The 14,851-nt window shown below is 48.1% G+C and overlaps 8 protein-coding genes across 8 annotated transcripts; 5 read left to right on the top strand and 3 right to left on the bottom strand.

Annotated features, from left to right (window-relative positions):
* Positions 1–879: 879 nt before the first annotated feature.
* ASPWEDRAFT_648719 (uncharacterized protein) lies at positions 880–1,413 on the top strand. The gene is made up of 2 exons (XM_040838770.1): positions 880–996; positions 1,049–1,413. The coding sequence occupies exons 1-2, from the start codon at positions 984–986 to the stop codon at positions 1,330–1,332; spliced, it is 297 nt and encodes a 98-aa protein (XP_040685766.1). The 5' UTR covers positions 880–983; the 3' UTR covers positions 1,333–1,413.
* Positions 1,414–1,593: 180 nt separating this feature from the next.
* On the bottom strand, positions 1,594–2,269 carry ASPWEDRAFT_648680 (uncharacterized protein). The gene has a single exon (XM_040838769.1). It carries the CDS (start codon positions 2,166–2,168, stop codon positions 1,794–1,796), a length of 375 nt encoding a protein of 124 aa, XP_040685765.1. The 5' UTR covers positions 2,169–2,269; the 3' UTR covers positions 1,594–1,793.
* Positions 2,270–2,722: 453 nt separating this feature from the next.
* ASPWEDRAFT_53788 (putative C6 transcription factor) lies at positions 2,723–4,942 on the top strand (the record flags this gene model as incomplete). The annotated part of the gene is made up of 6 exons (XM_040837952.1): positions 2,723–2,866; positions 3,006–3,605; positions 3,664–3,815; positions 3,887–4,066; positions 4,128–4,481; positions 4,543–4,942. 6 exons carry the CDS (start codon positions 2,723–2,725, stop codon positions 4,940–4,942), a joined length of 1,830 nt encoding a protein of 609 aa, XP_040685764.1.
* Positions 4,943–6,355: 1,413 nt separating this feature from the next.
* Positions 6,356–7,922, top strand: ASPWEDRAFT_116980 (putative eukaryotic translation initiation factor 3 subunit EifCl; the record flags this gene model as incomplete). Its single annotated transcript, XM_040828702.1, has 2 exons — positions 6,356–6,664; positions 6,801–7,922. 2 exons carry the CDS (start codon positions 6,356–6,358, stop codon positions 7,920–7,922), a joined length of 1,431 nt encoding a protein of 476 aa, XP_040685763.1.
* Positions 7,923–8,735: 813 nt separating this feature from the next.
* Positions 8,736–9,842, bottom strand: ASPWEDRAFT_161291 (HesB/IscA family protein; the record flags this gene model as incomplete). Its single annotated transcript, XM_040829809.1, has 2 exons — positions 8,736–9,104; positions 9,468–9,842. 2 exons carry the CDS (start codon positions 9,840–9,842, stop codon positions 8,736–8,738), a joined length of 744 nt encoding a protein of 247 aa, XP_040685762.1.
* A 331-nt stretch (positions 9,843–10,173) lies between these two features.
* On the top strand, positions 10,174–11,797 carry bna5-1 (kynureninase; the record flags this gene model as incomplete). Its single annotated transcript, XM_040828681.1, has 4 exons — positions 10,174–10,363; positions 10,424–10,767; positions 10,830–11,310; positions 11,361–11,797. 4 exons carry the CDS (start codon positions 10,174–10,176, stop codon positions 11,795–11,797), a joined length of 1,452 nt encoding a protein of 483 aa, XP_040685761.1.
* Positions 11,798–12,143: 346 nt separating this feature from the next.
* Positions 12,144–13,783, top strand: ASPWEDRAFT_117273 (MFS transporter; the record flags this gene model as incomplete). The annotated part of the gene is made up of 2 exons (XM_040828721.1): positions 12,144–12,449; positions 12,506–13,783. The coding sequence occupies 2 exons, from the start codon at positions 12,144–12,146 to the stop codon at positions 13,781–13,783; spliced, it is 1,584 nt and encodes a 527-aa protein (XP_040685760.1).
* Positions 13,784–13,884: 101 nt separating this feature from the next.
* Positions 13,885–14,829, bottom strand: ASPWEDRAFT_648425 (ER membrane protein complex subunit 4). The gene is made up of 3 exons (XM_040838767.1): positions 14,532–14,829; positions 14,118–14,470; positions 13,885–14,061 (listed from the first exon to the last, which is right to left on the bottom strand). Exons 1-3 carry the CDS (start codon positions 14,673–14,675, stop codon positions 13,986–13,988), a joined length of 573 nt encoding a protein of 190 aa, XP_040685759.1. The 5' UTR covers positions 14,676–14,829; the 3' UTR covers positions 13,885–13,985.
* Positions 14,830–14,851: the final 22 nt, after the last annotated feature.

Here is a 14,851-nt window from a genome sequence, read left to right as displayed (position 1 = left end):
AATCAATTCCCTGTCGCTGTCACGCCCTTTTGGGCGTATTCTTCTTATCCAACAAAATCCCACCCACCGCCTTTGCCCCCTCAATGGGATGCCGACTCTAACCGCAGGCGGGGAGACAAAACTCGGATAGTCCCCCCGAGAACTGGACGTGGTTACACTTGCACACGTCGGGTACGGTGGCCGTTGCGATGATTCCCGCTGCCATGGACATGGTATTCGTCAAAGACGATCAATTTATTCAGCAGAAATTCAACGACATATCTCAACAACGGGGCCGAAGGGAGAGAGCATGATATGGACCCACCCACTGCACTGGACCAGAGATATAAACCTCAGAATGCACCCAGCAAGACAGGGCTTGAGAGGACAGTAGTATCGGATTTGATGCTGGATTTGATTGAAGACTAAAATTATGCTGCTCTTCTTGCTAAATATGTATTAGGCTCGATTGAGTCCATGACAGCAGACCCACCCGACAAAAAGCAATATGATTCTCAGAGATAGCGACAATAATGTACTATGTATGTTCTTCTATCGATATTTATTTGACGAACAACATAAGACTTATTGATCTGCGGTCATGAAAACTACTCGAAACCAGAATTCGGGAATCGGTAAGCCTTGGTGCTGTGTAGGCGTTCGTCCAACTGTCAGCACCTTAAACCAACCAACTTTTTCACCATCCTTGAATGTCATTCCGATCAACCGGTATAGCCTGCATGTTAGTGGGTGGCTGATGGAAAGCTGTCGAATTCTATCCGGTTTTTATTCATAGTCTGGGTTGGCAGGAGAACATCTGATTTGATGAAAAGTCGTGGCGGGTGGCGGCAGATCATGCACCCCCTCCCGTTTGCACTACCGAACAACGAATGAATAAATCCGGGGTCAGTCCAGATTATTCTTGAGGTTATTCGGGCTTATTCGGATGGCACTTCCGACGGTACTTATGACAAATACCCCAGCGCCTAGTGTGTACCGATGAGATGGTGTTCCAAGGTTGGTGTTATCAGCTCCACCTCTCCTCCTAACTCTAAGTACCTACACATAGCAGTTACATATGTCGGCTTGCTCAGTCTAGGATTAATTAGAGGCTTTCCTAGTTATGCTAGGGGCTCGGGGATGATGGGGATACTTTGGTCGACCCCCTTATTGTTGACTTCGACTTTGCAAGGTTCAAATCCCGGTCTCCTGAGCCGCGACGTGACATTCCCGTGTTTCAACCATTGCATTGCACAAAGCACCATGTACATTGCCAAGGCATTGAACGCAGGAAGGCAAGGTCGATTATTCAAGACAAATGGGTGGTCATCCGGTATAGAACACGCAATCTGATTGTGTTTGGATAGCTCCGAGGAGATATGGTCGCATGATAGTCAAGGGATCTTTCCTTTGATGGTAAGTTCTGGGATGAGCAGGACTTGAGGGAAGCAAACAAGTTGTTAGTTGGGTCTGTAAGCAATATGGGCGGGATAGAAACTGGGCTAATTGAGCTTCATGAATAATGCTGGAAAATGGTGGGAGAGAGAATTTACCCACCGCCGGATCAGATTTCCACCTATCATTGTTTTTGTTGTGTTGCTAAAGGCATCTACTAGTGACGGTCTTTTTTGGTTCATTTTAATTTTGTTCTTGACGATTATCTCATCTGAAATCTCTTTTTGTCAACATAATTTTCCATGCAGTGTTCCCTTCGGATGTCTGCCAGGTAAAGATCTCCGACCAACAGGCTCTCACGGCTGGTGCTTCGGTGGCCAACAGCCCTATGTAGGAGTAACATAGAAAGATGACCAGAATCATGAATTCTTGAGTTGATCAGGAGGAATCAGAAGGTTTCGCCATGGAACATAGATAATGGTTCGGTGGAACGGTCTAATACATATCCTCTTTGTTATTCCTGCATGAGCATGGTGCGTCTGGCAATAGTTGTATCGTGAAGCCAAACTGGGCTGCCACGGAAACCTGATTAAAAAAAAAAAAAAAAAAAAAAAAAAAAACCACTGCCGAGCTGTCCACAGACAACAATACATCCGGCGTGATGAATACCTATCTTGTTTCACCCTGTCATCAGCAATAGCATGTCTTGAGCATAATCTCGAGCCAATTTCCCTGTCTCTCTGCCCGGAATCTAGAAGATCGCTGGGACACGGAAAGCCCGTTCCAACCCCCATAAAGGCTGACCAACCGCGCCTGTTGGCTGCGTGACCAATGTCCTGACCCTGCAAGGCTGGCGTATTTTGGATATAGCTTGTTGGTATCCCTTCCCCACCTTCTTGGACAAGTCGCTTGAATCATTTTTGAATCACTGTCAATCGTCTGGCGGCGGGACCTTCCGTCTTCCTGAAAGTCGATATTCTTAGCACTTAGCGACCATTATAGCCAAACGCGACATGGCCTTTCCCTCTGCACCCCGCCCTCACACTGCGTTAGAAACGCATCTTGCCTGACCCCAGCGCTTCGAGTTAGACGTGGTGAGATGCTCGACGAGTTCCCAGCACATCTCTGCCGCCACAAACACCCAACCCTCAGCGACGCAGCCCGACCCCTCGATCGTACCTGTCCCTGAACACTATCTATCCGCTTCATAATCCTTCCCACTCAAAAGGGGAAAACGGAAGAGGAAAACAACGGCTTGGTGCATTTGGACTTCATGCGTGGCTGATCCAGTTATACTTTCCTTCCCTTTTTAATTCTCTTAACGCCTGGCGCGGAAGTGAGGCTGAAGATGACCTCCAAGGATCACAACAAACATCTTCCAACCCTTGCTCCAGGGCCAGGTGGTGTTATCCCGTCTAAATCGAAAAGGCTTCTCCCGGGCCCCAAAAAGAGTTCTGTGGCTTGTTTGCAATGTAAACAAGCGAAAAGAAAGGTATTGCGGCCCCGGCCACTAGAGTTCTGAGTTTTCTGCGTTGAGTCCCCTCCCAAAAGGAGAACCAACTCGCATGAATTCTCTCGAAAAGATATCAAATATTGAACTCGCTAACTGACTGCTTTTTGTTGAATTTTAGTGCAGTGGAGGCACGGCACCTTGCATAGCATGTGAAAGTGCCCATGTCGAGTGTGTATTCGATGAGTCCCTCGATCGAAGGCGCAAGGTCAGTGCGAAGCGTACAAAAGATGAATTGGAACACTATCGAGGGCTGTTATATTCTTTGTTAGAGTCTCTTCGCTCTTCGGAGACGGGTAAATTCAACGAGGTCGTCAGCTTGATACGAAGCAATTCGCCCTTGGACAGGATCGCCAGCATCATTTCAGCAACAACTATCGGTTTTGGAGAAAAAAGTCCAGCAGAATCCCCGAGAACCACAAGCCCAGATCCCCCCCGGCAATCGAGTCTGCTGGAGGCCCAACCTGCTGATTATGGCTCACGAGTATCATTGGAAAAGCTGTGCGATATACCTTTGTTCCAAATACGGGCGAAGCCTTGGACGAGTGTCACTGAGGATGATCATCTCGTCTCACATTTGGTTTCTTTGTACTTCACGTGGGTACATCCATTCTTGCTGCTGTTCGATCAGAAGATCGTCCTGGATCGTATGGCTGCAGGAAGCTCTAGCCCAGAGGTTTGCACTCGATTTCTGGTCAATAGCATCCTAGCAGTGGCAAGTGTATGATATCGTAACTTCTTTGGCAAACGGTCCATGGCCCCTTTTAACTGAGATATAGGCATACTCTGACTACACAGAGGTTTTAACCATCCCCGGCGATATAAATTCTCGTGGTCGACTCTTTTATATGGAGGCAGAAAAACTTTGGAGATCCGAAGAGGGTAGAGCCACGTTGCCGAATATTCAGGGCGTGGCTCTCATGGCCCATTTGTATGCATTGATCTTCAAAGAACCTGCCCACTGCAAGTCCAGTCAACTGAATCAGGCTAATACATCTGTAGCTTGAAATGTCAGGGCAAGAGTCGACCTGCCTGGTTGATGTTGAAGCAGGGCGTCCAGCTTGCCCAGGATTTTGGATTGTTCCAATCCCCAAAAGCATTTCGCCCCCCTTGGAAGGAGATGTCTGAAGACATACAGCATGTCTCTGCAGTCACAGCTTGGGGCGTCTTCATCTTGAACTTGTATGCCTTTCAATTTTCTTTAGTTCCAGTGATATGCGACCAAACTAATTGAATTGCCTAGGCAGGTATCCATGGAACTTCAAACAATTGCGAACCTAGCCCTCCCCATTTTGAAGCCTTTTGAAAGGGAGTCTGCTGATCGTGATATCTGGTGGACTCCGTATCCTCGCTCAAACCAGGTGGATTATGCCAAGAAGCCCGCCCTTTTCGGTTATATTATGACTGAGATTGCCAAACTGACTGAGGTTATCGTGGATATCCAGGGTTTGCTGTTTGACAAGGCGTTCTATATAAGCATTGATGGTCTCTGGACAATGGCGAATGAGCTGCACCATCGTCTGCAGTTATGGCTTAAGAGCCTGTCAGATGTTCTGAACATCGACGACCAGCCACTCCCACAAGTGATATTTCTGCGGTAGGAATGACCAAGACTCCACGTGCTCATCAATGTGCCTGCTTTGCTAACACGTTCCTAGTATCAAATGCCACCAGACAATCATGTCACTGTTTGCTCCCTTTTCGTACCACGCAAACTTTCGGCAAGCTGGACGTATACAGCTTCAATCTGCAAGGGAAATAGCACAATATATCCTCATTCAATGTCAATGCTATGGCCTAAAACAGAGCCCAAGCCACTTTATTGAAGCTACTAACAGTAGTATTCTTGTGCTGCTATGGAATTTGGACGATGACGGGTGTAGAGATACATTCGTTCAGCTCTGTCGAGTCATGGTGGCTTTCAGCAAAAGATTTAAATCAGCCAAGGTAATGATTGATGGAATTCACCCGATCATCGAAAATTCGCAAATTGTGTTACCACCCGAGGCTCTAGGTATTCTGGACTACGTAGAGTCTGGGGAATCACCTGAGCCGTGATACCCAGTCGTGAAAATCCGCTTTCCAAATGATAAAAATTGTCGCCTGGTCTGGCCTCCTTTGGCACTGTGAAAGCGCACACTCATCTTGACGGGGGTGGCGAGGGCATAAAACGGAGGACGGTGTCGGCTGGGGAATTCAAGGACCTAGGAAAAAGCACGCTTCTGGATGATTAAGTGACATTAACGTGAAGGAGAGTCGGGCTTTCCTAAACGATTGGTCATGCTAAGTGACGAATATTGGCATGTCTGCTGAGTTCATCAGTCTATCCTTCCCATTAGTTATTGTCTAAGACTTTTGGCGAGCAAAGGCAAAGTTTGTCACTACATCCCGTTGATGTTTTTTGACATGGACGAAAAATTAAAGAAGAATGGCTTAGAGATAAAATATCGGAAAAGAAGATGGGTTGTCCTGCACACGGAGCAGGATTAATGATGGAATAGGGAAGGAATAATGATGGATGGATTGTTGGGCTGCAGTCTGGCATGCTTGATTTGGCTGGATAAATTATCCGGACGCTTCTCAATGGTCAACAGAGCAAGCATACTATGGAGAACCCGCCGGAGTCGCTACTACCTATTAGTCCTCCATCCATGGGCCATATTTATCTTACCTCACAGAATCGCCAATTCCTGCTGTCTTTAATTGGCAGAAGATGCTGGCTATGCGTCTCTTTCACCTCGCGGAGAATGCTTATGGCAATGATTGTTTGCTGACTCCCACGTCTTGATTTTTGCTGTGGTTCACTCGACTCCCTATTTTGCCAATGGAGCCACAACTATGCCCTGTTTGCACAGCTTGGTATTGAACGGCTTGAGTGATGCATGTTGCTTCTCATTCGAAAAAGGGATAGCAGGAGCGTCGAAGCCGGGTATTGCTTCATCTATGTATGAAAAATCCTCCAATTCTTTTACCCTGCAATGAAAAGTTACTTGTTACTTGTTACTTGTTTTTTTCTTTTCTTTTTTCTCTCTGAGAGGGGGATATAGGAGAACATGTTGTGTAGAAGCCCTGTTTACGGAGGTCCGTTTTCTCCTACCTTCATACCACCCATACTTCAATATTTATATCATCGTAGACAGATATAAATAGACTGAGGGAATTCTTGTAGAAGAATTGAAGAAAAATTTCGTCCATATAAAATACAAACCCCAAATAATGCATTTGTTGAACGCCTGTCTTCATAGCTGACTCAGCAATCACTTATGCACAGATAAGATAAGCACAAATGGTACAAGCGAAAACCCTCAAAATTCGACTCCGGCGAAACGATCGAAATCCCACACGCCGACGCCAAGTAGCTACGCAAGCCGACGTGCCCTACCACCTTCCCCATCCTTCGTCTCCATACCGACTGGGTGATCCCCCTGCTTATTTGACAATCTTTACATCCTCGAACGACCTTTTGTCAAGATGTCCTACGACGAGCGCGCCAACGCGCGCCCCAACCTGGGCGACGAGTCCGATGTCGAGGAGGAAGCGCTGGTCAACGACTACCGTGAGCAGGTCAACTTTGACGATGGCATGAGTGACCTGGAGAGGACAACATCGCTTGGAGGTGCATCTCAAACGCAAGATCTTCAGGCACAGCTCGCTGCCGCTGCGACCCCGCTTGAATACCAGGCTACGTTGGAGACCAAGTTCGCAAGCTACGACAACTACTGCAACCTTTTCCACTATATCTTGAACTCGGAAGGTCCCGTTGAGCTCGAGGTTCCCTCTGTATGTGTTATTTTTACTCCCACAAGATGCAAACTCCCCCGCGCTTTGTTTGTGCGGTGTGTGCGGGTTGAATGTGTGTGTGTGTGTATGTGTGTGTGTGCATTAATTAGCTAATCCGTCATTCTTTATCAAATAGTACTACTGGGCCTGGGATGTGATTGATGAGTTCATCTACCAATTCGAGTCGTTCTGCCGCTACCGCAACCGTGTCGCTCGCAGCGGATCCAACGAAGAAGAAGCACAGCTGCTCCGTGAAAACCCCAACACATGGGGATGCTACTCCGTGCTCAATGTTCTCTACTCTCTCATCCAGAGATCGCAGATCAACGAGCAGCTGGCTGCCATCAAGCGTGGTGAGGACCCGTTGGCTTTTGCCGGAGAGTACGGCTCTCGCCCTCTTTACAAGATGCTGGGCTACTTCTCCATCATTGGACTCCTCCGTGTCCACTGCTTGCTCGGTGACTTCAGCCTTGCCCTCAAGACCCTTGATGACATTGAGATGAACAAGAAGGCCATGTTTGCCCGTGTCATGGCAGCTCACTTCACCACATACTACTACGTGGGTTTCTCCTACATGATGATGCGCCGCTATGGCGATGCCATCCGCATGTTCAGCCACATCCTGGTCTACGTCTCCCGGACAAAGAACTTCCAGAAGGGTGGTAACAGCTACGATGCTATTGCCAAGAAGAACGACCAGATGTACGCTTTGATCGCCATCTGTGTTGCTCTCCACCCCACCCGTCTCGACGACACCATCCACTCCGCTCTCCGCGAGAAGTATGGTGAGCAGCTCCACCGCCTCCAGCGTGGTGGCCCCGAGGCCCTCCCTCTGTTCGAAGAGCTCTTCCGCTCTGCTTGCCCCAAGTTCATCAGCCCCACCCCACCTGACTTTGACAACCCATCTGTCAACGTCGACCCCGTTGACCACCACACCGCTATCTTCATGGACGAAGTCAAGAACACCCTGTACAACCCCACCATTCGGTCGTACCTCAAGCTTTACACCACCATGGACCTCAAGAAGCTTGCCGGTTTCCTCGAGGTCCAGCCGGAGCAGCTCCGTTCTTGGTTGTTGGTCAACAAGCAGCGCAGCCGCCAGGTCCGCTGGGTCGAGGGTGGTCTGCTCGAGGGCGAGCCTGTCAGCGCCAACGACTTAGACTATGCTTTGGAGAAGGATCTCATCCACGTTAGTGAGACCAAGGCTGGACGACGCCTGGTGGACTGGTACCTGCGCAACCTTGCCCGTGTCTACTAAACGTCGGCCGTCCTATGATTTCTAAATCTCTATCTGGGACTTGAAACGAGATATGCATTACGTCTGTGATTGTATATGGGCTTGCGGAGTCCTCTTAAATGAGAAAGGAAAGTGTCTAGAGGAGGCACTCACGAGTGTGAGGTGAGGGAGATGAAAGAAAAGTTGGAAATCAGAGACGCGTCAGGGGAGGGCACACATGAACCATGGATGATTGAATATCCGTCTTTGGCAAAAAGAAAAGACACCATAGACATTTCCACAACAAAAGAAAGGAAGGGAGAGAGGGGCCAAAGAATTTTGGCAGCGAAGTCAACAGGGCTGACTCAACATGTCTTCTTTGCCCCCTCTACCCCAGTTGATATTATGACATTTCCCTATTTTTTTTACCAGTGTTATTATTTTTTTTTATTTTTTTTCTTGTCTCTTTTCATGTTTCATCCAATCTTCGGTTTACAAACTTGAGCCTGTTTGAGGTTACAGGTTTGGTGGAGTGGTTTCAAAATAAAACCGGGGGATTGTTCGGAGGCGTACTGTCATGCTTGTTTGATATCTGCTCTATCCTCATGTCTAATCTGTCAAATAAAAGAAAGAAGATTTGGCCCAGCAGAAAACGATATAAGAAGAGCCTGCACGGTGCATACATAGCCCTATGGTCATAGGATTGTGTAGCCAAAATGGAACAGAGAGAGGGGTATAACATGTATTATTCTATCTTTTTAACGCTGATATGATATACAAGTATATGCGAAGATGAAACACAAGATTCAATCCATATTTTGACAAGATAATTGGAGCGAGCAGCAAGCAAGGTTGCTAGTCGTTGACATCGAAACTGGTGCCACAGCCACAGTTACTCGAGGCACGAGGGTTGTCGACGATCTTGAACTGGCTTCCGATCAACTCCATGGTGTAATCAACCGTACTTCCGTGAAGAAGCTCGAGCGAGGGTTCATCCATTACGACTTTTGCCTCGCCAGGCCCGGCAGTCGAGGGATCTTCTGGCGGCCCAGCTTCAAAAACCGTGTCTTCGTCCGGGTCAATTTTGGAGGCAGACTCCAGAGACATGATATACTGGAAACCATGGCAGCCTCCACTAGTGACTGTGATTCGAAGGTGATGATATGGGTTTTCCTCCTTGATAGCAGAGGGGGATGAGGTTGGATCAGTGATCTCTCGGAGACGCTGTTTGCCTGTTAGTTTTGTACTGCATAAACGTTGCCAAAAAGAATCAAAACGATGATAAAAGAAAAAGACAATACCAAAAATTATACAAGAAAAAAAAGAGAACATACAACAGCAGGGATTCGCTGGTGGTCACCCACCCAACTACTGACCTGCCGGCGTGTGGCTTAAGTACGGCTGAGCGGACGGGAAGCCCTGTTCTCCACACCCTGTGGTCGTATGTACTGGAAAACAAGCAAGACGGCTTTATAACGGGCAGGGAAACCCGAACGCTCTTCCAGTAACATTACCAGTTGCCACTGCAGGGAAACTTGTCTGAACCCGACAAAACAAAATAAGCAAGAGAAAAAGTATTCGACCTACCTCTGCAGCACGAGAAGAAATATCAATCAAAAGCGAATTCCCATCATCATCGGTCTTTGGATTTTGTAGCACCTTGGCTTCCGAACGGACAGTCGAAGAGGAAAAGGCATATCGCTGTCGCGGAGCAGCGAATGGAGACAGGGAAGACTGTGGGAAACGGTTCCGGGACAAGGGACTCTTTCTAGAGACGCCAAAAGCGCTGGATACTGATCGATAGGAAGGCGAAGCGCAGAAAGCCGATGCGGAGAAGTTCAAAGCCGGTCGGGATGTAGAGAATGAGCGAGGACATTGCGAAACAGAAATCACGGAGGTCGCAGATGCAGGTGATTGCCGTGAAAGCTGGCGAGCAGCCGACGAAAGCATCGGACGAGACATGATGGCGACTAGACACAGGAAGTGAAGCGATGTGTCGGATAAGATCGCATGGCTTCGATTGTTTTATGCCGGCAACGATAATTTGATTATATATCCAGGCCGTTAGTCAGAGGGTTCGCCATGACGCCATTGGCCGATCGGGGCCGGAGGCAAGTGGCAGAATTCCAGTGCAGAAGAAGATCATCGCGGGGGAAGAAGCAATCTCAATGCCGGTTTGATTTGTGTCTGGGGATAGAACGCTGTCTTTTCTGTATTATTGCTGGACACTTGAGTGGAATCTCAAAACAATTCCGCTCTATCAAGATCATACTACTTGACCACAAACGGCACGATGGGCTCTCCACAGCAGTCTGTTGATTTCAACAATCAGCCCCCGCTTCCTTACAGGGACGATAGCAGAAGCTTGTCCAAGGAATATGCCGAAGCCCGCGATGCTCAAGATCCTCTGGGACGCTTTCGCCAAGAGTTTATCATTCCTTCAAAGAAAGACCTGACGAGGAAAACCTTGGCTTTAACAGAAGGTATGTAGATGCTCTGATCTAATGCTCTCTATACATGCTGACTGCTTGTGGTTGTCTTAGAGGAAGACCCTTCTGACCCAAGATGCATCTATCTTTGTGGAAACTCTTTGGGACTCCAACCTCATAATACGAAGAAATACATTGAACAGTACCTCCGAACCTGGGCAACCAAAGGCGTCACCGGACATTTCGTGCCACATGACGATCAGTTACTTCCTCCATTTGTCGATGTCGATGCAGCCGGATCGAAACTTATGGCACCAGTTGTAGGTGCGCTTCAGAGCGAGGTGGCAGTGATGGGTACTTTGACTGCAAATCTACACTTTCTGATGGCAAGCTTTTATCGCCCTACCCAAGAGAAGTACAAGATTATCCTCGAGGGGAAGGCTTTCCCAAGTGATCATGTGGGTAACCTGCTTTCATGCAGTTTCCAACACAGGAACAAAAAGATGCTAATCCAATATAGTACGCTGTCGAGTCTCAGATTCTGCATCACAATCTCAATCCGAAAGACGCCATGGTCCTGATAGAGCCAGAAAACCCCGATTTTCCAGTTCTCGGTACAGAGAAGATCATACAAATAATTGACGAGAATGCCTCGAGTACCGCTCTGATACTACTCTCCGCCATTCAATTTTATACTGGACAGTACTTCGACATTAAACAAATCACTGCCCATGCCCACTCGAAAGGAGTGGTAATTGGCTGGGATTGTGCTCATGCAGCAGGCAATGTTGACTTGAAATTGCACGATTGGGATGTGGATTTTGCTGCATGGTGTACCTACAAATACCTCAACAGTGGACCAGGAGGAATGGCCGCAATGTTCGTCCACGAGAAACATGGACGTGTGGAAATGGAAAATACTGGGCCTGAGGGCCAGTTTCGTCCCCGGTTATCTGGATGGTGGGGTGGTGATAAGAAGACTCGTTTCCTCATGAACAACAGTATGTGTCATTTCCCTCTTTATTGAAAAGCATTCATTTAATCCTTGCAGAATTCGTGCCCCAGGCTGGTGCAGCAGGATACCAATTGTCCAATCCATCCGTCCTAGACATGAACGCAGTGGTAGCATCCTTGGAGTTGTTCAGCCGAACATCGATGACAGAAATTCGCCAAAAATCCCTGGATCTTACAGGTTACCTAGAATACCTTTTGTCACATATGTGTGATACCTCAGAGGCGAAACCATTCTCTATAATTACCCCTTTGAATCCAGCAGAACGCGGCGCTCAACTCAGTCTGCGCCTGAAGCCAGGCCTCCTCGATTCTGTGTTGGAGAAGCTGGAGGAAAATGCTGTCATAATCGATGAAAGGAAACCAGATGTGGTCCGAGTAGCGCCAGCACCTCTATACAATACGTATATGGATGTATGGCGGTTCTCACAGATATTCATAGAAGCATGTAGAGAAGCGGTCAAGATACAAGGATGAGATCCTAGTCGCACGGAGGGGAAAAATATGAGCTGTTGTGATTGACTGCTTGTATTGAGTCAAGACAAACTTTCCTTTTTCCATTCCATCCAATCCTCGCTGATGACTCCAAATGATCCATGAGTCGCTGATAAGCATCAAAAAGACGTTGGTTCGGGTATCGGCACAGGACCCATTTCTCCTTCCTCCGCACACCAGACCCTATTACTATCCCGATTAAAATGGCGATTTCGTGCTTTTTTGCCCTAGTGAATAACCGCCGAGGGGTTGACTAGTCTTAAATACTTCGGGGGCATTTCTTGCAGAATAATGCTGCCAGAAGAAATTTTTCTTCGTCCTCGATGAGATGGGTTCTTCTGACACAACTGAGACATCGGTGCCTCCATCCCCCATTACAGACTTGGAAAGAGGTCAAAATGTAAAAGCCAGTGATGGCGATAAGGTCGTCACGGAGTCCAGTGCCTTGAGGCCCGCCGACATTGATTATTCGGTCTTCACCAGGAATCAGAAACGCTATATCGTCTTCACTGCATCATGGGCTGGGTTTTTCTCCCCTGTATCCTCGCAGATTTATTTTCCTGCCCTGAATACCCTGGCTCAGGATCTCAATGTGTCGAATTCCTTGATCAATCTAACACTAACGAGCTACATGGTGAAGCTTTCCAACGTCCCGGGAACCCATGACATAGCTAACACGATGAGCAATAGATCTTCCAAGGCCTCTCGCCTATGTTTATAGGTGGCTTTGCCGACAATGCAGGGCGACGACCAGCATACCTGATTTGTTTTACCATATACATTGCCGCGAATATCGGACTGGCATTGCAGAACAGCTATGCAGCCCTTTTTGTTCTTCGATGCCTGCAGAGTGCAGGGAGCAGCACGACGATTGCCCTCTCCTCAGGCGTTGTTTCAGATGTAGCGACAGCGTCTGAGCGAGGCTCATATATGGGTTTAGTGACGGCAGGCAGCCTACTTGGACCCAGCATTGGCCCCGTCGTTGGAGGGTTATTAGCGCAATATCTCGGTTGGAGAGCCATATTCTGGTTTCTAGTTATTTTTTCTGGAGCATTCATAGCGCCCTTCCTCCTCTTTTTCCCGGAAACTGCCCGTGGTGTAGTCGGGAATGGTTCAGTTCCGCCGCAGAAATGGAACATGTCATTGATCAGCTATTTTAGGATGAGGCAAAAAAGCCAGGACGGAGAGCCTGCGCCTACCAGTCCCTCAAAGCGCAAGATTGGCTTTCCGAATCCTATCAAAACTCTTTCAATCGTGTTCCAAAAAGATACTAGCATCATTCTTGCGTCGAATGCGATTCTCTTTGCGGGGTTCTACGATGTTAGTGCGTCTATTCCGTCCATATATAGCGAGCTATACGGCCTCAATGACTTGCAAGTCGGTCTCTGTTATATTCCCTTCGGAGTAGGAGCTGCGATTGCATCCTTCGCCAATGGACGGTTTTTAGACTACAATTATGCCCGCATCGCCAAGGCATTAGGGTTCCCGGTCGCCAGGAACCGAAGTACAGATCTGAGGAATTTCCCCATTGAAAAAGCGCGTCTGCAAATTGCCCTGCCCCTCCTGGCGATTGGAAGCATGTGCGTCATCGCGTTTGGATGGTTTCTCAGCTTTGGAGTCCACTTGGCTGCCCCCACGACAATTCTCTTTTTTATGGGTCTGGCTTTGACAGGATCATTCAATACTGTCAGCACCTTGCTTGTCGATCTATACCCCTCTACGGCTGCCACGGCCACAGCTGCGAATAACTTTGTACGTTGTCTTCTGGGTGCAGGGGCTACGGCCCTGATTGACCCGATGCTGAGTGCCATGGGAAGAGGCTGGTGTTTTACTTTCATCGCCTTTGTGATGCTAGGAACTGCGCCTCTTTTGTTGATCGTCATCTGCTTCGGACCAGGATGGAGGGAAGAAAGACGCTTAAAGCAGGAGGCAAGGGCTACTAAGTCTACCGTTGTTGGTGAAAAATAACCCAGGACGCAGGCCAGCGACATGAATGATGATTATGACTCATGCTACAAACGTCGACATCGTTTTAGAGGTGTCTTTATTTTGATGGAATTCGTTATGACCTCAAGCGCGTTTAAGATTATATGGCTAGGTATGCATGTGATATCATGTCAACCGCGACGTATTCGAATGTTCCTTTTCTCTGGCCTCTTTTAATGTATCCTCACCCTAAAGCGAAGTAAGCTCGTTCAAGCGGTCGTCGTTCTGATTCCCAAGCCAACCAGTCCGACCTCGTCGTTCTGTAAAGCAAGACGGTGTTAGCCTTGTACCAAATGGGGGACATATAGAAACATACGGCAAAAGCCCCATCGCATTAACCTTCCATATCCCCAGCGCCAACAATCCCAGCTGCATCACCACGTACATAGCCTTCACTCCGAGCAGTTTTGCGTGTGTTCCTTCCGTGTCGAATTTGGTGAAGACGGTGTTGGTGTTTATCAGGCCCTGGATGGGACCCTTGAAGAGCATAAACACCATCATAATACTGAAGATCTGCAAGCTGTTTCCGGACATGTACATCATAATCGCATTCATTGGGATTTGCTTAGAAGGAGCGAGGGCAATTTCCCAGGCCTTTTTCAGCTTGAGAGTATCGGTCTCGACGGGTTTGGGAGCGGCGGTTGTCTGCTGCTGTTGCTGCTGCGTTCGCTTCAGGTAGGCTAGTTAGCTTGTGACGCTGAAATATTTCATATCAGCCAAGGCTACATACACTCTTGCCTCCAGTTTTGCTGCTAGAGTAACCTGGCGGGTCGGGGATGCTGGCCGCTGCCTTTGAGGGACGAGGCAAAGGGGAATTCAACGCAACGGCCCATTTGGGCGGGGGAGGAGGATTGAATGCAGGTTGGGAAGCCATGACGGTATTTACAGCTGAATAAGACGAGAATAAAGGTGCAATTCCGCAGATGGGGCCAAGTAGCGACGGTGGACGGTTGGTGGAAGGTGGTGATGATGCTTGATGATCATAGCATTTAAGATTTACTGTCCTCCACAAGCGCGCGGAGTTGGTCGGCAGCCGATCCACAGTCCTCC

Source organism: Aspergillus wentii, assembly GCF_001890725.1.
Source record: "Aspergillus wentii DTO 134E9 unplaced genomic scaffold ASPWEscaffold_7, whole genome shotgun sequence".
NCBI classification, from domain to species: Eukaryota; Fungi; Ascomycota; class Eurotiomycetes; order Eurotiales; family Aspergillaceae; genus Aspergillus; species Aspergillus wentii.
Note: the sequence above shows the minus strand (reverse complement) of the source record. Positions and strands in the feature narration are given on the sequence as shown.

Excerpts from the sequence above, each read along its gene's own strand:
- ASPWEDRAFT_648680 (XM_040838769.1), bottom strand. The coding sequence starts at position 2,168 with ATGGGGGTTGGAACGGGCTTTCCGTGTCCCAGCGATCTTCTAGATTCC.
- ASPWEDRAFT_648425 (XM_040838767.1), bottom strand. The coding sequence starts at position 14,675 with ATGGCTTCCCAACCTGCATTCAATCCTCCTCCCCCGCCCAAATGGGCC. Across the intron at positions 14,471-14,531 it reads GCAAAACTGGAGGCAAGAGT|CGAACGCAGCAGCAACAGCA; the intron begins GTATGTAGCCTT and ends GCCTACCTGAAG. Across the intron at positions 14,062-14,117 it reads AATGCGATGGGGCTTTTGCC|AACGACGAGGTCGGACTGGT; the intron begins GTATGTTTCTAT and ends CTTGCTTTACAG.